Source organism: Gobius niger (genome assembly GCF_951799975.1).
Source record: "Gobius niger genome assembly, chromosome: 17".
In the NCBI taxonomy this organism is placed as follows: domain Eukaryota; kingdom Metazoa; phylum Chordata; class Actinopteri; order Gobiiformes; family Gobiidae; genus Gobius; species Gobius niger.
In genome coordinates this window covers 27,095,539-27,118,391 of record NC_136868.1, presented here as the reverse complement: position 1 = coordinate 27,118,391, position 22,853 = coordinate 27,095,539, and the positions used below count along the sequence as shown (strand labels likewise).

Sequence of the window (22,853 nt, the reverse complement as noted above, 5' to 3'; positions counted from 1 at the left end):
CGCCGGTTGAAATGCGCTCCCGCCGATTGGCCCGCGGAGCTTTCTGTTTTGGTCGCGTCTGAGCGGGGAGGGGAGCCAGCCGTCTGCCTTCCGCTTGTGGGGCTGGAGAGATTGGCACACAATGAGGAGCAGGACGCCGCTGTAGATAACTGCAACAATCACAGAGGCCAGAGAACATGGAGAATCAGGTACTGTCGCCCGCGTGTCCTCCGCTGACATCGCGACTTCGCCCGTGCGTAAAAGCCGAAGGGTCCGTGCGTAAAGTAGGCGTGAGCCCGCTACTCCGCTACTAGCCACAAGAAGAAGAAAAAATGCTCCTGCTGCTAATGAACTCGTAGTTGTTTGGCTCTGGAGCTATGCTAGCTGGCTGGCCACTCATACATCGGTATTTACCGCTAGCTCCAGCCTATCACTGCAATTCAACACCGCTGCATAGCTTTAGCCACAACCATGTGCACAAAGACACAGCCACTCAGGGTTTGATCCTCTCCGGGGTGTTTATTACGGATACGCGTGTTCATACCTACAACACACTGTAATTTAGACTGGCTTTGCAGTGGCTAAGCTAGGCCAGTGTGTGTAATTGGGCCGATGGCTAAAGGCTAAGGAGCAGCTACAAGGCGCCGGGGAAAAGATTTGTCCTCTCCAGGTTGGAGCAAAGAGAGGCGGGGTGGTGCCTTCTTAGCCAGCGGCCTGAAATCCCTCTCATACCGATAACGAGATAACAAAAACGCACTGTTGTTGCTTAAGAACAACACTGCCTGTACCAGCATCCATTCGAGCAGTGTGAAGCATGTCATATGTAATGGGGGAAAAATGCGTAATTTTCTGCTTTGTGGCACTGGACAATGTTGAACTTGAATCAGTAACGGTGACCTCGCTTTTATAGGCTGGTCATTACTATACAGCATAAAGGAACAGGGTGTGAAAGCATGTCAAACTTAAAAGGTAGAATCAAGTTGGTAATAACATGCTATTGCCTTTATTATCCACATGTAGGTTGCCCATAGTTCGGGTAAAACAGCATAATTACAGGTCTGCTGCCATGGCCTAAGTTGGAGACATTTCTTTGCCTGGGCCTGAGTACATTTCAGATGGCTAGGCCACACACAGGGAAGGGGTGGCTGGACTAGTTCTTGGAAGCAGTGCCCATTCACAGTTGGCCTCTTTGAAGTTTGAACTGGAGCTGACCATGTGCATCAGGAACAGGGCCATGGAGGAGAAGGCTGTGTCGTTTGATTGGTGTTTCCTGGCACTCATGTCTCCATTTTTGCAGCAAGAAATATGCTCTCACGCTGTACAAGAATGATGCTGCAAAACATTTTAGAGACTGGGAGAACCTGTTCCCAGAGGACAGTGAGCAGTGCAAGGAAAGTTATGTCAGGTTTGTTATGTTGTCAGTTGGGAAAGCATTAGTATAAGCGGGGGAAAAAAGTATGTCACTCTTGTCATTTGTATCGCCGGTGTCTGGATTTATGATGATAACAAAGACGTGGTTAGGCAGTAATAGTAATGTTGTGTGTGGCTCAATTGGCTGAGCACTGTAGGTTTTAATCCATCAGTTTGCACATTGTCTTTCCCCTCTGTATCCATGGTCTCTAATCGCCTCACCAATTAGATAATGTCTTTACAGCACAGATTGATTTAGGAATACTCCCAATTAATCATTCTGCTGTGCATTTGAGTAATGGAGCAATGAGATGAGACCCTATGAACTTGGGGTAAATAATAAAATATATTTTTTAAACCAGCTGCTTGATATAAAACATCTTTTGTGACTTCAGTCCAGCTTGTGGTTAAAGATTAAGTCTAGCATCGAGCTATTCATGGAAAAAGTACAGCATGTGCATCGTTATCAAGAATCGAATCCAAAAAGGGTGACTAACTACGTGGACTAGCTATCTGAAGGCTGTTAAAGTTGAGAAGCACTAGTCTAAACTAAAGCCCGCTGCACGCAACGCCACACAGCAATCCGAGCAGCGGTCATTGGTAATAAACAACTGTAATATTCAGTGTTTTCAGTGTTTTCCGTGTCAGCGTGTCTTTTGCTTATTCCCCTTTAGAACAGGCTGTCCCGGTGAGCGGCTTCCTGCCCGGACAGTGCAGGAGTCGCGCGCTGTGCTGTGTGAGCGGCGCGCAGTGGGCGTCCGGACGAGTGCCTCATGCTGCTCTCCGTAATCCCAGCACACACCCTGTTTTCCAATACCCACCCTTCTCGCCTTCGCAGTGGCACATCGGCCATTTAAATGCCCACCCCCCCCCCCTCCCTCCTCCTGGGATCGATGCCTTTCCAGTACATGGAACAGTGTCAAATATTTCATTGCGATTGTTCTGAAAGGGTGCGATTCATGTTTTCAAAATCATGATTCAGGTCACTGAATGATTCTTTTTTACCCAGTTCATGGGCATTAGACTCCGTGAGAAGACCGTTTTAGGAAATTTTGATGTTGAAAGTGACGGAATATTAGCTGGAAGAGATTAACGGGTCATGAGCATGGCACTGTGGTGTCCATGGGAGCCTGTCTGTCTGCCAAAGTGTGTATTTCCACTCAATCGCTGCACTGTATGAGCACGCTGGAGGCCACACAATTGCTCCGTCAGTGTATTAAAGCTTCGGGTTAAATTCTCTTTTGAAGAAGATGAGAGTTGACTTGGTAGAAATCCCCTCTCGCTCGTCTTTTTTTTTGGGGTAAATTGTTTTGTATTTGAGAGTCATGACTTTTCGTGTTAACCCGAGGCTTTTAAAGGTGTTTTGGTGTGAGCGACTGACTTGCTGTTTGATCGCTATCTTTGGGAGCGAATCATATTTTAATAGGTAACTAAATAGTAGCCACCATTTTCTTCAGGCAATTGCAGAAAGTTTTTCAAGTCCCACTTTATTAATGCAGTGGTTCTCATCTGTGTAGCTTTGTGACTCATCTTACACAAATCAAGTAAAATCATTCATTTCTACTGGTGTTAGAAACATCACCTCGACTTTCAGATATAGGGGAGGCCTTTAGTTAACTCTCACAGGGGACTTATCGTGCAAAAACAGCATTTTTTTTGTTGTTGCTTAAAACCATGTTATTACATTGTTTCCTTGTCAAAAGCCTGCCTCAAGTAGTAGTGCCGTTTAGAGTCCTTTTTGGGGAATCCTGTTTAATTTGGCTGTTTCTTCTTCTACAGTGTCAGCACACAATATTAGCCTCTTGGCTATTGGCTATATATTGTGTCATTGTTTAAACCCAAAACTGTCAAAACCGGCTCTAAATGATAGGGCTGGGACCAAATATCGGCTTGGATCGCAGTACTTTGTGCTACAATACCAAGTATCCATACTTTATGAAGTATCGCAATAGCTTCAATACTTGTGCTTGAAGGCGTTTTCATCATGCACTCCTTTGTTTTCCAGTAACAGCTACAGTCCAGCTTGTTACATTTTGTATTAATGCACTTTTCAATCTTAACTCTTCAATAAATGTCAAATGGCATTTGGTTTATAAACTTTGGACATATGACATTTTACACATTTTAAAGGAACAGGCCACCGCTTTTCCATACTTAGATATGTTCTTACCTGAGCTTAGACGAGTTGATGTGTACCTGTCTGGTCTGTGTGCGTGCGCTCAGTCACTCGACGTCCGCGCCGTAATATCATCGGAAGTATTCCAGGTGTTATTACGCCTCACAGTATAGTTCCCCTTTTTATCGGCTTCTAGCTTCTAACTTCATCCCAGTTTGGAGCTATACCTTTGCTGGGAGAAGCTAGCATTTAGCTTCTCTGGGAGAAGCTAAATGCTAACAACATTTGCACGATATTTGCATTTGCAACAGACGCACAAAGACAGTTACGCATTAACTCGTCTTAGTTCAAGTAAGAACATGTCTCGGTATGTAAAAACGGTGGCCTGTTCCTTTAAGGTTAACATAATACTTCAAACTCATAATTATTTACTGTATCAGCCCCTGAGTATCATGATACGTATCGGAACAGCCCCCTGAGCATTGTGTGATACCCATCGGATTGTGACAAAAGTGGATCGTCACAGCCCTACTAGTTACACACACTATGTAGTAGGGCTGGGATGATCCAAGTCGAGCTGGAAAATCCCATCTATTTGGGGGCGTGTTCATGTTGCACCTAATTTACCGATGGCTTTGCTGCTGATCCACTTTTGCATGTGCTACTTGTTTTGCACTAGAGCAAACGCTTAGTAAATGACCCCCACAGTGTGTTTATTATGCTGGGCTGAAACGGCCAGCCCTTTCACCTGTATTTCATTGTTACGATCTTATTCTTACAGAAATATTCTTTCAAATTACACAATATAAAATATCAATGCTGAGGCCAGACAAATATGGTTTTACGTCTGTTTTTAAGCCCCATGTGCAGGATACGGCCACTTTAAAGGTGCAACGTTTTACCGACAAATACAAATTCATTTTGCAAATAAACTGACCGTCTTGTGACCAAATGGCTGTGTGGGTGGTTAGCACGGCACCTTTACTTTCCATCACTGTGGCCTCTAAAGTGATCTGGCTCGAAGAGAATTGCGATATGAATAACTACCTGAACAATCCATCCACAGTATATCCTATATCCTCTCATTACATTCAAAACAGGCCCATGCCAAGCAAATACTATTATTATGCTGCCGGGTTCCAGGCAACTGGGAGGTTGGTTATTTCCCAGTTGGAAGTTGGCGTTTCAGTCAGATCAGCATGGCAGTAAACAGCATGGCAGTAGTCGACTGTAGGCTTCAGGAAAGTAACCAATCAGATTAGGAAAGATTTAAGGCTGTTTTACATAACGTAGGTCAGGTTGAAGAAACTTTATTATGAGACCTGGGACCACAATTATGTCACATTTAATCCCAGAATTACGAGCAGCCCTTAGGTAGAGGTGGGAAAAGTTGTATTTTCCCGTTTTGTCTTTAAACTTTGTGATTTGCTTATTTAAATTTTTCAAACTGCGATTTTGATTGGCGGTGTCCTGTTGTCGTGAGGCCACGGGTGCCGCTGAGACGGTCCCGGGCCGTTTGCCAGGGCTCGGGACGGGTTGGCTCGCGAGCGTCTGAGCGTCTGTGTGAAAGTGAGACGGTCTCATCTCAATCCTGTCCCGCCACCTAATCCCCGCGCTCTCTCCCCACTCACGGCCCAAATCCCTACATTCTTCCCCAGACAGAAAGTGGCCGATCCCCCCCCAGCCCTCTTTCCAGTCAAACCATTGCATTGTCATCTGCGTGTCCTGCCGCCGCCGGCGTTCTCGGGAGCCCAGAGTGTGTGGCCCTCTTCAAGACGGGCCTTTTTTTTTTAAAGATGCGTCGGCTCAGCAGCTAATCTACTGCAGAAAGAACTTCCCCAAACCAGCTTAGACATTCTCAAAGTGAAACCCACGCTCGCTAAACAGGAATCTATGGGTTTTACAAGTGGATATCAGCAGACAATAGCCACTTCACCTAATCTCACTCTAGCGATCCATCTTTATTTCACATGAATTACATTTGAATTGTAATTGACTCTGCAACTTGAGTTTCCTAGACGTCAGAACACATTATTTCTAAGTCTTAGTCTGCATAGTTGATAGAATTATGAAATAATAATAAACATCTGTTCCACTTCCTCTCAAATATGCACGTTCTAATTCCATCTTGTCATATCTGTGTTTTTTTAAGCGTTACATGGATTCACCTCGGCTTGATTGTGTCCATTTCGTCTTCTTAGTTAAGACAAATGGGTAAAATGTGGTTCATTTACATATTCATCTGATATAAAAGGACAGGAAACGGTAGGTTTGCCCTCTTCTAACCTAGGATGTAAAGATTTTATCACAGGAAACAAGGTTTTCTCTGAAAAATCCCTTAAATGTCTTCGGTGCCATTATAATTGTCATATTCTGAAAGATTATTTAGAGTTATTTTAGAGCAAAGGCCCATGTCATATTCTTTACCCTTTTTACTTTAGCTTTAGACACAGGAGCTTTCTGAGACATTATCGTTTTTTATCTCTATAGTGATTTCATATTAAAAAACATTGTCATTTTTCATGTATATTTTGCATCTTTTTCTCCGACTGCCTGTCAGTCTGTTCTCCATGTTTATCCGGGGCTAGGTATTTTCGATTCTAAGGGAACCACAGTCTCCTCTATTCTTTCCTCCTCGGCGTCGCCTTGGTAATAATCACTTGCTGTTGTGTTTTCTCCAGTGCACGGTGCAGGTGAAGCTGGAGCTGGGCCACAGAGCGCAGCTGAGGAAGAAGATTACGTCCGAGGGCTTCACTCATGACTGGATGGTGTTCGTGCGCGGCCCAGAGACCGGAGACATCCAGCACTTTGTGGAGAAGGTGGTGTTCCGCCTACACGAGAGCTTCCCCAAACCCAAGAGAGGTGAGCCGCGCTGGGCTGGTGACGTGTAAGGAGGCGTCCCAGTCAGGATTATTTGGTGGTGAATGAATGTGTATGTGTGAATGGTGTTTTGTGTGTCCATGAAGCACTACATTTGTCTTGCATGTACAATAAGAGTTCAGATCAAACCCAAAACACTCGGGTAGGGTCACACTTGTGAGGGCTTGAACTGTTTTTGTAGCTGCAGGATGATTGTTAGTATTTATTTAGTGTGTATAAAGTATAGCTACAGCATTTATAGTTAAGTTTCCACGAGGGAGTAACCATTTTAAAGGGTACATGTATCTGTGAACACTCACTGGTAAAGGCTGAAGAAACAGTGTCCAGTGTTAAATCCACCCCAAAACAATCCAATGTCCAGAGCAAGTTATATACATTTTCGGGAAGAGTCCCAAAAGTCACAAAAGAACAATGTGCAGCTGCAGTTATCATGTCACGGCAAAAACAAAGTGAAACTGTGCCAGCACAATCAAATCAGCTGATTAGATCAGCAGTTTGTTCATTTGTTTAAGTCACCATTTTGTAATTCTAGTGAATCTAGTGAGGCTCAGATCAGAGGGAACATCTTATGAAAGAATATCTTCAGTAGACACTCACACTAAATTAATTCATAATAATATTTTATTGCCTATTTATTTTTTAAAATGATTATGTGATTGTATCTTTTCTACATATAAGTGTAAAAGCATAAAGATGAAAGACGTTCAATAACCTTTCAGTTAAAATAACCCTTACAAAATCCTAACATATACAGCACTGTATAATGTCTTTTTGTGAACATTTAGACGGTACTAGGGCTGTCACGGTATGAAAATTTTACCTCACGGTTATTGTGACCAAAATGATCACGGTTTTCGGTATTATCGCGGTATTTTTTTTAAATGTGTGTTAATATGTTCAGAAAGCATTGACAGTCCTACACAAACTGAAATAGTTTCAAAAAAGTTTAACAGTGCTTGTTACATAAAAAAAAATACAAAGCCTTTTCACATCAAAGTAAAGGAACTATAACGATGTGTTGTTGATGTTTCGAGGGTATTACATGTACTATTTATAGCGTCAGAAACGAAGATAAACCGTCTATATCAGGAAAACTGTTGTTGTCCTTCCAGTGAGCTTTCGCTTTGCAGATTTGGGAAAATGCCTGATTATTAAATTCATAAAACTGCGGCGAGAGTGAATCTATTGCAATCTGCCACCGGGAGCCCCGTAACGCACTGTGCCATCGTGCGGAGGTATCCGGACACGGCTTATGTACTGGCGGTGGCGCTGCAGCCGCACTATGAGGCGACTTGTTACATTCTCCCTCAGCCCAAAGTCCCACATCAGCATTTCAGCTAAAGCGCTAACGTTAGCTTCCTGCTATAGAGCTGTGGGAGACGGTCACGCAGGTGAGTCAGAGGTTCGAAGTTTTGCTGCTTTAGAGACACTTTTTCCTGCACGCTCCGCAAACTGAACTCTGAGGCTGATAGATCCTGCGCTGTCGTGTCGGACATGATTCCAGCTTCGAGAAAGTTTTGTTTGGGTTGCAAACAACAAAGTGCGCATGCGCGGAAACTGCAGCAGAGGAGACGGTGGCTGGTGAGGCTCACCGTGCCGACACCGCGGGTGCGGTTATTCACCGAGATAATAATAAAAACACAAAACAAGACGGTAATTTTCACCGTCAAAATTTTTATCGGGGTTTACCGCTACACCGGTTACCGTGACATCCCTAGACGGTACTATAAAGGTTTTAACAATTTTTCTTCCTTAATTTCAATAATCTTGAATAATTGTTAAATCTCCAAACATTCCCTCAGATGAATCGTAACGTAAACATTAGAATCTTGAATCCCCGTCTTGCACAGCACTGAATCTGTTTACAGCCTTGTTTCAAGTCAGTGTAGTGGACGCCCAAACATGATTGCTCTTTTTCTCTTCGGAGACTTTTCTAATAGTAACTTGGTCTGAAGCAACATCAAAGCAAATATTTGTGTGAAATGTATCTAAATCATCCCTCAGTTGACATAAATGTCGAGCGAGAAGGTATTTGACACATCAAAGCACCGTTGGCGTGAATCAAAATGTGCTCCTGTTCATTTCTCCCCAGTGCTTAAAAAGGAAAGATTAAATGATGAGAAGGACTGTCTGAATGTATTGGTCTTTAAATCAGGATCATACAACAAAGAGAGTGTGTTGTGGGTGCAAGGCAATGATGACTCGATTCTGAAGGTTTTGTGCCCGAGTCACACACCTGAGTGGAAGGGCAGCTCGCACGAGGCGTTCAGGGCTTTTCAGGGACTTGGGCAGTTTCCTGGGTCAAACTGAGGCTAATCATTACAGAGATTTCCTTCAAAGCTAAAGCGGGAGCTGATGAAATGCCACTGGGAGTAATCCATAAATCTTTCCTCTCTTTACTTCGCTGGTTCTTCTGAAGAAGGTGCTGTTTGTCTTCTGAATGGCAAATCACTTCCTTTACCTTCTTCAATGTTTTAAACAAGAGATAGATAGACGATATGGGCCTGTTTATTACTGCAATCATGGAGATTTTTTATGTAATGCAAGTTTTATTTCTGGTCTGCAGTATGCAAGGAGCCGCCATACAAAGTGGAGGAGTCGGGGTACGCCGGCTTCCTCATGCCCATAGAGGTGTACTTTAAGAACAAGGTAAGATGATCTGAGGAGAGCCCGGCCCATTTTGAGAAATGTATTTATGTATGTATGTACTTTTTTTCCTATGTATTTTTCGACTAGGCCTGTTTGTATTGTCCTAATCTGGTGTTTTTATATGTCGGTGAGTCAAAGGTGAATTTCTAACTTGGTTGACAGTAAAATCTATTCTACTCTATTCTATAATTTTGAAAGGAAAAAAATGTCTTTTTACGAATAAATGGTGTTTTTAGGTAATCACTTTCAAAATAATGGGCAGTACCCACTTCTTTATTAGACAGCATTGGGCAAAAAGGGTTGCAGGTCGGAGAGAGACATTTAGCATAGTGTCAGAGCCGGTATTCGTAATAATGGTATGGCAGACAGTCGTGTTAATGTTTTAAACAGCAAAGAGCCAATGATTGCAAATGTCCGGCCCCTGGATGGAGCGAAAGGTAAAGTTTGTGGATCTTGAACAGACCTGGTTGAGAACCACGGCACCCGCTATCAGCTGCACTTTTTATTTACTGTATTTTCCACCAATAACATCACCCACAGTGAAATGAATGCATCGATATCATCATATTTTACGAGGGAAATTGTTACAGCTTTTATGTCAGTATCTTCTATTGCTATCAGCGCCCCCTCAAATTGATATCGTTTCATTTAAGATTTGGTGAAATATTCCAATTTAAGTGCATTTCAGTGACGTCGAGAGTGGCAAATGTAGCTGTAAAAGCTGAAGTTGCTTTCATGTCATTGATCTTCCCACATTTGTCTGTCTGTGCTTTAAATGGGCTCATCAAAGGCAAATGGCAGAGCTCTGTGATAAAAGCTCTCTAAATGCACAGAGTGGCTTCAATTAACTGTCCCACACGTCCTGTAAATCAAGTTTACTGTTTTTAGATCATGTAGTTTGAATACCAAGGAAATGCCTCTTCGACGTAGCATCTTACAAACCACTACTATCAGCTCACTGTACCAAAGGTTTGAGGTTTTCTGTTGTCGAGAATAATAGAAGTAAAGAAGTCTCTGCATACAAAACACATGAACTCTATCTGCTGACACTGAGGGTGAACCAGTTCATTTCTATGATATCATACAGATGGGGCTTGATTGTTTTGAGTTCTTGAGAAAGAGACGGCTAAATATTCAGGACAAATGTATGAACAAAACATTGCACAATTCTAGGTATGTTTTTTCCTATGAGTACAACAATACGTCAGGGTTAAGAGCACAAAAAGTCCATGCAGAACCGCATGAGACCTTTATTTGCTGAACTGATGTTATCTCCACATTTATACAGGGAAACATGCTCCCAAATCAATTGAACACACACGGAGAGCGTGAACAAGCTCTGCCCTCGGAGAAAACTTGCACAAGAATTGCCCGACATGCGCTTGAAAGCGTTGTGCTGTGTTGTGCTGCTTTTTTAGGCGACTTTCATTTGTATTTCAGCCTTAGGTTTCTGTTGCTCTTGGTTTCATCATAACTCTTTAAAGTATTGTCTGTGAAGAGATTATCTTTAACAAATGGTGTCTATGCTGTGTCGTATTGCAGGAAGAACCCAAAAAGGTGTGTTTCAACTATGACCTGTTCCTCAATTTGGAGGGTAACCCCCCAGTGAACCACCTGCGCTGTGAGAAACTCACCTTCAACAACCCCACCAAAGAGTTCAGGAGGAAGCTCATCAAAGCCGGAGGGGTGAGTACACACTGTCTGCGTTATTACACCCATAAAAACACTCTCTGCACCTTCTGGGTGGGGATTGCATGGGCCCCCCCGGTTTTGGGTGGCTCACATGCAAAGTCTATCAATGTGGACAGTAAAGAATACTTTTTAATTTTGCATTTATTTATGATAAAGACTACGAGAGCTGGGAAATGGAGAACATCATAATTAAGAAAGGCAAATGTTCCTTCCTAAATGTATAAAGAGTATTTGTGCCATCGCATTATATTGTATTCACTCACTGTATTTGCCTTGTGACTCATTGCAGGTCTTGGTGGTTCCAGAAGGAGCAGAAGCTGTGTCAAGACCCAGTCCAGACTATCCCATATTACCCACAATCCCCCTCTCTGCCTTTTCAGACCCCAAGAAGACAAAGACGTCTCATGTGTCAAAGGTGAGCTTCCTATTAAGACGAGGAAATCTGAAATGGGTAATAAAGCACGTTTATATATTGTTTATATTGGCTTAAGTAAATTCTTGTATTGACTCACTGTCACTGTTCACACAAACCTATGAGAAAGACACTGGAAACCCATCCCTTTAAAATCACAAAGTCTTCATCAAGTACATCACCAAAGAGTACATCTCACATTAAGTGTGTGCTGTAAACTTGCATCTGAATAATGGCCTGCTCACTCCCATGCAGAGTGCACTTTCTTCCTCACTACTTAGAAGCTAATTGAGTGTGTTTTACATAGTTCTTGATCCTCTGCCAACAGCAGGAACATCCTGTAATGTCTGCCACACAGATGACCTCTGTTGTTAAAACAAACAGGTCCTGGTTCTGTTGCTTTTTCATATAAAGAACTTTTTTAAAGTTCATGTTCAGATGAATTTTGTAGTTATTGGAAATGTGTTGAAAGTGTTGAAAATGTGTCAGTCGAAGCAAAAGCCGACAGCGCTTCAGGTATTTTATCTGTTGTTTTGGTTGAAGGGCAAACTAAATGCTAACTTTTACTAACCAATAAAATGGATCTTGCTAACGAGGAAATAAAACCAGTTTTTAAAGTGACCTGTTCTTTGTCGTCTGCATTAGGAACCCAGCAAAGAAGGAAGTGGCAGCAGCAAAGGTCCAAAGCCACACAAACTGACCAAGGAGCATCGCGAACGCCCCCGGAAAGACTCGGAGAGCAAAGCCACGTCGAAAGACTCGGACCGAGACGGGAGCAGCAAGAGCAGCCGGGACCCCTCCTCTTCATCCAAAAAGCCCTCCGACGTAAAAGTCAAGGATGAGGTCAAGGTCCTGCCCAAAGCCGCCTTCAAGGAGCCCAAACTCACGCTGAAGGAGTCAAAGATGGAGGGCATGTCCCCAAAGGGCGGGGGTCCTGGGGCAGGGGGTGGTGGCGGCGGCGGAGGAGGGGGAGGCGGAGGCGGAGGCGGCGGAGGCTCTGGAGAGGCCAAAGCTCCGGGGAAACGACCCTCCACTGTGGAGTCCCCAAAGCCCAGCAACAAGAAGCAGAAGAAGGGAAGCTCTGAGGGGCCCAAGGGGGCGGGGAGTGGAGGGTTCACTGGGTCCTCCCCGCGGGTGTCCTCGTCGTCCGCGGCGGGACAGCCCTACGCCGAGAAGAAACCCCCCAAAGACAAGGTCCGCTGGGTCAAAGGCAAGAACGACTCACAGGAAATCAAAGAGTCCAAGAAACTGCAGGAGTCCGAGGAGTCCAACTCTGAGGACGAGGCGTCTTCCAAGTCAGAGGTTAGATTCACCTTCCTTAAAATCTGACCACTAGTGTTGGCTTGCAAAAAAAGGGCAAACATTTTGTAAGAAGGGCTCAAACGTCCTGGAGTCGTTCATCATGGTTTAGAAAAGAGATCATCTGGACTGGGTTGTTTATAATTGAGATGGATGAGAGGTCAGTTCATATGACTGACTACTAATGGGAAATCTTTTCTCTGGTCTCGCAGCAGTCGGCCCCCTCCAGTCCCTCGGGCTCCAGCTCCAGCTCAGACTCCAGCTCGGACTCAGACTTTGAGCCCGGTCAAAAACCAGGTCAAGGTAAATTCCCCGCTTTCCTCGACGCAACATTCATGCACCGTGTTCTGTTGTTGGGCCGTTTAACCTGAGAAGTCTGTTTACCCACTCGGCCTGTGTGTTGCCCCAGGCCCGCTGCGATCAATGGTGGAGGAGATCCAGTCGGAGGAGTCGGATGACGATGACAGCAGCTCAGAAGAGGAAACCCCCGTCAAAACCAACCCAGGCAACTCCCGGTCAGTCTGCTGAGGTTTTAAACTGCGTGGACTGTGGGGTAGCAATTAGTTTCCATTAGCATAATCATTTTAAAGAGAAATCTGAACTTTCAAATTTATTTACCTCATTGGCAACTCTATTTTTTCAGAAGAACTTGGCAGCAAATACGGCTGCAAAATGAATCACAATCGTATCATTATAAAGGTCACGGTTACCAACCTGCAATGACGGCAGTTGTTTAGGTTAAATAAAATCATCTTCAGCAAACAATAAATAATCCTGTCTCCGGGGTTCAGCTTTGAAGTTTTATGTAGTAACAGAATACAGAGTAGTTGCCCTTAAATGCATTTTCTGACATATTAGAGTGTTGTTTTCTGAAGACTTGCTGACATTGTCCTGGATATGTTCTGAGATCATTGTGCGTTTAATAGATGTATCTACTGATGTGGGATCAGTTGTTTAACTGAGGCGTTTGCCTTCCCTGTTTGCTGTGTGGAGTCAGTCTCAGCTCTGGCTGAGCTCAGACACTGAAGGTAAACGTTGCTTTGATGAGTATGTGGCTAAAACAGGCTCTTGTTTACTTCATCATGTGTTTTTATTATACTGTAACTCAGTTACAAATGCAGTTACTTTTGCAGAGAAGTAACTATAACTAATTACATTTTTAATGTAATGTTTCCAACACTGACCGGGAGTGCATTGTGGAGTTTTGAATCTTTACTTTTGTTCTTATCAAATTCTTTATAAAAGCTATAAAAAGAGCAGCAGCTTATTGAGCTTGAAAGACACATTTGTGAAACATAAGCTAAACCTCAGACAAAATGTTCTGAATATTAAATATAATATTCTAAATAAATGTAATATAATATTCTTATAAATGTCCTATTCTGAGTATTAGTTTATCTAATACTAGTTCAGCAGTTTATTCCAGGCTCTTCTCCTGAATCGGTTAAATTGCAAATCAAATCACAATGCTGGTCAGATACATTTATTCGACAAATTTGATAAATTGTCAGATAGGGCAAATTATAATTAGGGCAATAACTAACCTGACAAAGCTAGATGGATATTACAGCATAAATAAATGTTGTAATATCTGGAAAGGCTCTTGTTCAAACACGTCTCAGAACTCAGCTCAGCAACAAAGCTCTCAGGTGATTGAATGAATTAGATTTTTTAGTCTGTAGCAGCACCTCGTGTTTTTCTGTTGCTGCCATGTTACTAATTATCAGTGAAAGTTCTTGTTGTCGACAAATGTAAATCCTGATGGCAATACTGCCATGCGATTCGTCCTCTCGGCCAGTGGATCTGAGCCTGAATGTGTCAGCCCAGGCCATTCAAGAGCTTTAGGCAATATCAAGATGCTGTTCACAATTGCAGTGGAAATTCCCCTGAAACTGAGTTCTCCTGTTGTCTGTTTTGGTAATATAAATAAGGTAACTTGTGACACAAATTATTTTTCACAATATCTGTCATAAATGTTGCATGTGTAGAAAGTAGCGCTGGATTGGAATGAAAAGGTATTACATGGATCATTAAACACAAACGATCAATATTGAAAGGTCACACATTACTGTTCGTGTGCAGAATGTTTTACTCGCTTTCCAAAACCAAGATAAGAAGAAGCGGCAGTGTCTTAAGGGCAAGTGTCTTTCAGGAGCAGAATAAAAGCTCCCTTAGCATGGGATGGTGGGTTGTGTTGGCTGCCTGTCAGTGTTGTTTGACCTGTGCCCTTTCTTGTCCCGTTTCAGCCTGAGCCTGGACAGTGAGAGTGACAGCAGCGACGGGTCGCACCGCCCCAGCCGAGACCCCGCCCCGCCTCCACACAAACACACCTCCTCCAATAACAAAGTAAGTCGTACTAACCTCTCACTTTACCCTATTGTCCGCTATTCTTTACCACGGCACAAAATGGCATTGACACCACTTTCCCTCTTAAATGTCTTCCTGTGTCGAGCTGCCACAATATTCTCTGGCCAACAGAAGCTGCAGTTTCCTCAAACAGGAAGTGTTCATACCCCTCGGATTACCCCCTTTGTTATTGTTATATGTTGATGTTCAGTTTATTTCTCTTTATTCTTACAAAAGAGTTGTACAACATATCGTCATATTATGTTAGAGCCATATCAGCCCACACCACATCCATAAGCCACAGTATGTTGTAAATCTTTGCCATTTTAACCTTGTGTTGACCCTTATATCTTGCGTTAAGTCAATTTGAAGACAAAATAGTTTGAATTAAATCTAATATTCAGTGTTGAACTATCGCAGTTATTGTGTTGCCTGTTCAAAAATCTGATAAATAATTCAACTATGAAACCAATGGAAACTCCGAGATTTTCTCCATTTCTCCATTGCGAGATCTATTAAGCCTATAAAGCCAGTATACAATTTTGGGCGGGACAGCGATGCAGTGGTTAGCGCTTATGCTTCACAGCAAGAAGGTTCCGGGTTCGATTCCCACCTGGACAGGCCTTTCTGTGTGGAGTTTGCATGTTCTCCCCGTGTCACGTAGGTTTCCTCCTCCTACCACTAAAAACACGTACAGGACTCCCCTATTTAACTCAGTGGGATTTTCCTGGTTAAATAAAACTTTTTTTTTTTCAGATTTCATAATTGTTGGGTAATGCGGAATATTGATCATTAGAATAGAAATATATATGATTCAGACTACAAAAATAAGTTTCCAGAACTTTGTTGCTGATAGTATAGCTCATGTTAGGCAGTCTGAAAGTGGGCAGAAGACTGGAAACACACATCGGACATGACGACTACATTATAACCTCAAGCTATTCACTAAAACCATTCAGAGGAATGCACACTGCTCATATTAAGTTTCCACTGCTTTATTAACTTATATCTATGTCCTAATCCCTTTTAAATGTATTTGCAATCATTTGTTCCACCGACCTCCACTCCAGGAAGCAGGTTTTTCATTTCAAAATAGGGGTTTACAATTTCATGGGATATGTTAGCATTTGGATAAAAGTTGATTGCTTTGAACATACGAATGCCATACAGCAATGAACTCTTAAGTCTTTGTGTCATGCAAAATAGATTAACTTTGTGTTACAGCTGTTCTAGTAATTTATTCATGCATGCACTTCCTGTTTCCATTCTAAGTGTTCATCTATGTTACAAAACTCAGAATTTAGTAAAAGTAAAAAAGTACTTGGAGAAAGTAGTGTAAGTAACTGTTTGAGCGGAAAAAAATCTGATTTATTTTCAATTACGTCAATGTGAATGTGAAACAACTCATAAAAGCATGTGAACATTGTGATATTTACAAATAAAGCGTTGACAAAATATCGGATCGGATTTGGATCACCATGCTTTTTCAGTACTTGTGTTTGGAGCATTTTTTATCCTGCCCTCCTTTGTTTTCCGGTAACAGTTACACAGCACTTTGTTACATTTTGTGTTGATGCACTTTTCAATCTTCACACTTTGTCATAGGCTGGCTCAGGCCTGTGGCTGAGAATGAGGAGACAGGACAACAATACAGAACAATTTTCAATTGTTTTAATAAACAAGAATATCTGTGTGAATGAATATCTGTGATGTATGCCAGGTGCACGAGTGAATGTGAGTGTAAGTGCGATCTGGAATGAGGGTGTAACAGAAAGAAACAGAAACCAACAAAACAGGATCAAAACCCAGGCGTACCTGAGGGCAGAGAGAGGGAGAGTGATTAGTACTGAGCTGCCTTACAGACTGGGCCCCAGGTGGCTCCGATTACCAGGAGCACCTCCTCTGGCTGCAGGGAACCGCCCCAGTCAGGCAGAAGAGGGACCATGACAACTTACTGTACTTACTGCATCGCAATACGTATCGGATCGGCCCCTAAGTATCGTGATACGTATCGGATCGGCCCCTAATGGTGCGTCCACACCAAACGCGGCCAGCGCCTCCAAAGCGTCAGGTTTACATTTAAAATACATGGAGGACGCGCCTCGAGGGGGCGTCAAGATGTCCCGCAGTGCGTCACGCGCCTCCTGTGCGGCACGTTTTGAAGCTTTTCGTGCTTGGAAAGCTTTTGACGCGCCTTCAGGGCGTCGAGCGCGGCCGACGCTCGAGTTGGGAAATGTTGAACCTTTTGGAGAAATTCGCGAGCGTCGACCGTTCAGGAGCTTTCCCCCCCATAGTGACGTACGTTGTAGCTGAGCCACTGAGGCAGATCCTCTGCCGGCCCCACAGATGTCAACAAGTCACAAGTCACGGAGGTTTAGCTTCATTGTGAACCGGAGCTACAGCAGCTCAGGGACTTTTACAAAGACACATCAGTGTTTCTTTATCTAAACACCCAGGATTAAAAGCGGCGACAAGAAAACTTATTTCAGTGGCTGAATCTGCGCTGGGAATGTGTTTGGGCCTCGAGGATGCCTGTTGTAGCATTACCAACAGGAGAAAGCTAATGCTAAGCTACACCTCCGGTCCTCACGTGAAAACGAGAAATATGCACAAATAAAGTCAATAAAGAACAATGATCACACACTGAGCTGGGCTGGCTGATGTTGTAGTTTATTACTCACATCATCTACAATTAGCTCCGGGAGAAAACCATAGCTTGTTAGCTCAGTTAGCTCGCATTGAGCCCCGGTTTTCTCCCATGAAAACAAGCATTATGCACTAATAACGTCAATGAAGCCGCAACGACATAGACCAGGATTTATGACAATCATATACTGAGACGACCTTCACGCATTTGTGGTTTATTGCAGACTTTTAATCAACAATGAACTGTAGCAGGTAGATTTCAGGCAAGAGCTACTTCCAAGATGCTACGAACAGACTCTGAGCTGATGCGCGGCCAGAGCGTCTTGACGCTTGGTGACATTTGTGACAAGCGTCCAACTACGGGCTTTAGGCGCGTTTTTGACGCCCAAAACGCGTTTGGTGTGGACGCAGCATAAGTGTCGTGATATGTATTGGGTCGGCCCCTAAGTATCGGGATAAGTATCGGATCGACCCCTAAGTATCGTGATACATACTGAATTGGCCCCTAAGTATCGTGATACGTATCGGATTCGCCCCTAAGTATCGTGAAGTGTATCAGATTGGCCCCTAAGTATCGTGAAGTGTATCGGATTGGCCCCTAAGTATCGTGAAGTGTATCGGATCGGTCCCTAAGTATCGTGATACGTATCGTATTGGCCCCTAAGTATCGTGATACGTATCGGATTCGCCCCTAAGTATTGTGAAATGTTTCGGATCGGTCCCTAAGTATCGTGATACGTATCGTATTGGCCCCTAAGTATTGTGAAATGTTTCGGATCGGTCCCTAAGTATCGTGATACGTATCGGATTCGCCCCTAAGTATTGTGAAATGTTTCGGATCGGTCCCTAAGTATCGTGATACGTATCGTATTGGCCCCTAAGTATCGTGATACGTATCGTATTGGCCCCTAAGTATTGTGAAATGTTTCGGATCGGTCCCTAAGTATCGTGATACGTATCGGATTCGCCCCTAAGTATTGTGAAATGTTTCGGATCGGTCCCTAAGTATCGTGATACGTATCGGATCGGTCCCTAAGTATCGTGATACGTATCGTATTGGCCCCTAAGTATCGTGATACGTATCGGATTCGCCCCTAAGTATTGTGAAATGTTTCGGATCGGTCCCTAAGTATCGTGATACGTATCGTATTGGCCCCTAAGTATTGTGAAATGTTTCGGATCGGTCCCTAAGTATCGTGATACGTATTGTATTGGCCCCTAAGGATTGTGAAATGTTTCGGATCGGTCCCTAAGTATCGTGATACGTATCGTATTGGCCCCTAAGTATTGTGATACGTATCGGATTCGCCCCTAAGTATTGTGAAATGTTTCGGATCGGCCCCTAAGTATCGTGATACGTATCGGATCGTGACAAAAGTGGATCGTCCTGATCAAAGCTTAGGGATGGGAATCAAAATTAAGTAGGTAATGCGTTCTGAAAGTAACAATGAGTTTGAACCACAACTATAGAAAAATGTATGCATAAACTTGTTTATTTCCCAGTTTTGAAATTCTAAACTCTATTTTAGAGACTCTGTGATCTTTTGGCCTCATCGTCTGCCTCACGTTGCTCCTCTTTGATGTGGTGTGTGCAGGTGTCCGGTAGAAAAAGCCCAGACTCCACCTTCCGCTCGGAGAAGTTGCTGAAGAAGGGTTACGACAAGGTAGGAAGGGTAAATCAAAACTTTTTTTTATATTTCTCGCATTTTACACACACACATACACACGTACACACCTACACACACACACACACACACACACACACACACACACACACACACACACACACACACACACACACACACACACACACACACACACACACACACACACACACACACACACACACACACACATACACATACACACGTCATTTCTGTACATGCGCAGCAAGCCAGTAATGTAGTCAAGATGTAGCAGCGGGAGATACTTGATCCACATGGCATGAGCTCTGCTGCCAAAATGTCCTCTTTTTCAATATTGTTACAGGGAACGTCATTATACTCAATACTCAAATGTGTTACTTTATGAACATCCCAGTATCATTGTTGGGGATTATGTGACTTCCAACAGATAAAAAGTAAAGACTCAGAGCAATAAAATAGGATTAAGTTTTGAAATCCCATCAGGTACGGCTGTGTTCGCGGTTTACTGATGAGTAAGGACACGGTTCAGCTGTTAATCGAGGCGAGATGAACATTATGTCTTCATTTAGAAACCCGAAAATCAAGCGTTGCAATAACAAGAGTGGTAATTAATATGACATGGTTGTTGTTTTCTGCATGGACGAATTCTGTTTTACTCGCACGTAGTAAATGCAGTCAGACACCATGCTACAGTAGTCTTAATTCACACCGACCTTTCTGCAGAACAAGGGCTAATCTGCTTTGTTCTCGTGTTGGTGTGAACACAAGGTTTTGAGAATATTGACAAGCTAAGCCTTTTCTGTTTGTTCAGGAGGTCTCAGAAATGCTGAGGTGGGTTGGAATAGCCATTATGTTTACTCAAGTAAGAGTGAAACGGCACTGTTGGTGAGCAATAAATGATTTTCTCTGGGAGCTTTTGGCTCTGTGCGTTTTTCCATGTCTAGTCAAGTAACGGTAAGAGTACTGCTAAGTCCGAATAATACGACTCAAGTGGATGGAAGAAGTACTGTGACAAAACTACTCCCAAGAAATACAGTTACTTCTACACTGCATGAAGAGTAAATGAATATCACCAGCCTCTGCAGAAATATCCAACACAAGAAAACTCAAAATACATTCCCCTGTACAGTTAATTTTATATTAACATATCTGTGCTCCTAGGCTTATACTGAAGAGTTAGTAGACCTTCATCGCAGACTCATGGCTTTAAGGGAGCGCAATGTTCTACAACAGGTGAGTGTTACACCTCATTTACACTGAGTACGCTACGTCCACGGACCGTCTCAAGCACAGTCATAACACACATTTTAGTTTACACAGTTACCACCTAAACAGTCCATTTCCTCCAGTTTGGCATTACCCAAATCTAAAAGCTTCATGAAAAAAGGTCAAAAAACAAGACAAAAAAGTGACATAAACAGCGACAAAAGAACTTAAAGAGGGGGTATTATGCTTTTTTCAGTCACATAGCACCAGTCTATATCACACTACAATGATGACCAAACCTTCTGTTGGTCTGTAAATGCAGTAAATTAGAATAACTGCCTTGTATAAAATTGCTCTCTCGAAATGGCTGTAGTGAATGTCTTGAAATAGGCCTCTGTCTCTTTAAGAACCTCTGAGCCTTTCAGACACGCCCCCTCCACACACTGTCTGTGGCATCAGTGGGGAGGGGGTTCTACTGAGGAGCAGTGGTTGGTTACTCGGCTGGTGACGAAAGCTCGGAGGCGTCTCCAGGAGGTGGGGGCGTTCCTAGGAGGACTCAGGCAAACCTATCCCTAAAATGGCTGCCATCAGAGTTTTTACAGATTACTCAAAAATATGTGAATGTGCCAAGGCAACACTTCAGGCATGTTTTTAATGAGGGAGTGACAGAATAACTTGATGTAAAGCTTGAAAAAGTCGATTTTGCATAATACCCCCCCTTTAAGCAAAAACGCAACTAAAAAAGTGACACAAATGCTCCAAAAGACCAGCAATAAAGTGACAAAGAAGCACTGGCCTATAGGCGGTAAACTCCAGTCGAGAAGCTTTTAGATTTGGGTAAAGCCAGTGCTTATTTGATCCCCCATTCAATTTTTTTCAGGGTAAAGGATCCGGGAAATATTTGGGAGGATCCGGCAAAAAATGTGTCTGATATAATGGAATCTAATGAGAGTGTTCCGGCAAATGTTTTGGCCTGTTTGGCCTCCATCACATCAGACAAAGTGTTCCTGAAAATACAAATTTACAAATTAAGCACTGGGTAAAGCTGAACTGGAGAAAATGTGCTTGTTTAAGATTCAAGAGGTTAATAGGTCACGTAATAATGCAATGTGGGAGCTTATTTCCATGACCTCGATTTTAACTTAATCTGTAGGCAATAGTTTCGGCCCCTAAAGTGTAAAGTTTAAAGAGTCCTTATGAGAGAGAAAGTTTAAGCCGTGTGCTGTGTCGCAGTGCGTGGTGACTCTGGACAGACAGTCCCAGCTTTAGCTTGCTCATTTCAGCGGAGAAGGGGTACCACCTTGACAGTAATGTGAAAGTTTATTCCTTTGTCTGGCACATCACCCTACGCGTGATAAACAAAGTCCTGCGCTGTGGAAAAAAAACTTGTTCCACTTCACTGATAATGCTGCGGCATCCGTCAAAAATAGAATCTCTACGTATTCCTGCTGTGGAGTCGTGACGGTGACATGACACACTGGCGTAAACCACCAGCTTCATTTCATTACATTCTATTGTTTTGGTAGATGTGAGTAAAATGGGCCGCGGACATAGTGTACTCAGTGTTAATGAGCTATTAGAAGTCTGAGTTTATAAAGTCATGCACTACTAAATCTCTTCTTCTTATGGTCAGATTGTAAACCTGATCGAGGAGACGGGACATTTCAACGTGACCAACACCACCTTTGACTTTGACCTCTTTTCACTTGATGAATCCACTGTCCGCAAACTACAGAGCTACCTGGAGGCCACGGCCACGTGACAGGACGCCAGAGCGGCACCGCGGGCCTAAAACCTAGACTAAAACACACCTACACAAACCCGACCAACAAGCACACATGGAGACGCCTTCGTGCTGCGTTTGGGGACTGCAGGAACTAAGTGAAGAAAAAGAGAAGGACAAACTAGGATTTTTTTATTACTGAATATTGTTTTTATTTTTAAGTGTCTGCGGCGCTGAGGAAATCATCCCACGCTAGGGCTGCACAATATTGAAACAACATGCAGTTTTGATAATGTGTTTGAATTGATAAGTTAAAGATTTATATTGTAATTAAGAATCTTGACATAACAAGGCTGAATAAGAAACAATGTCAGAGTCCATGGCTAAAACTATGACTACCTAAATGGAAAAAAAGCTTTGATGGGTCAATTCGGGTATAAACAAAAGGCTCGGCTATTGTGCAGCCCTACTCGCTCTCCCTGTCTCGTCTTTAGCCTTGTTCTTCTCTATCCCTTCTTCACACTGCTCCTCCCTGGGCTGAACTGCTCTGGCCCTTCCCCCTGCCGTCAGCTGGAGCTCATTTCTCTGCCGGCAGATCCTCAAAGCCCCGTGAGTGTGGGTACGAGAGACCGAGGCTCGTGCAAAGATGATGTTGCCTTTGTGGTTTTGTTCACGAAGCACAAGCGCTAACAGCTGGCCAAGTCCTTAGACACTACTGACTCAGTATGTTTACATGGCACTTGAAGAAGCTGGTTGAAATATTAGCTCAACACTTGAGACTAAAATGAGTTGGCGAGAATTCATACGGTTCACGTTTGCGCTCAACGGCTAAAGTGCAATTCATAGCTA

The 22,853-nt window shown here is 43.2% G+C and overlaps 1 protein-coding gene across 2 annotated transcripts; it reads left to right on the top strand.

Moving 5' to 3' along the window:
* mllt1a (MLLT1 super elongation complex subunit a) lies at positions 1–22,264 on the top strand. 2 transcript variants are annotated; one of them, XM_079574648.1, is made up of 12 exons: positions 1–188; positions 6,187–6,367; positions 8,952–9,034; positions 10,577–10,720; positions 11,016–11,141; positions 11,784–12,440; positions 12,650–12,740; positions 12,847–12,952; positions 14,684–14,783; positions 19,025–19,093; positions 20,237–20,308; positions 21,915–22,264. In XM_079574648.1, exons 1-12 carry the CDS (start codon positions 177–179, stop codon positions 22,041–22,043), a joined length of 1,770 nt encoding a protein of 589 aa, XP_079430774.1. In that variant the 5' UTR covers positions 1–176; the 3' UTR covers positions 22,044–22,264. The 2 variants fall into 2 exon arrangements, with proteins under 2 accessions (XP_079430774.1, XP_079430773.1); XM_079574647.1 differs by having other exon boundaries at positions 19,025–19,102.
* The last annotated feature ends 589 nt before the right edge of the window (positions 22,265–22,853 follow it).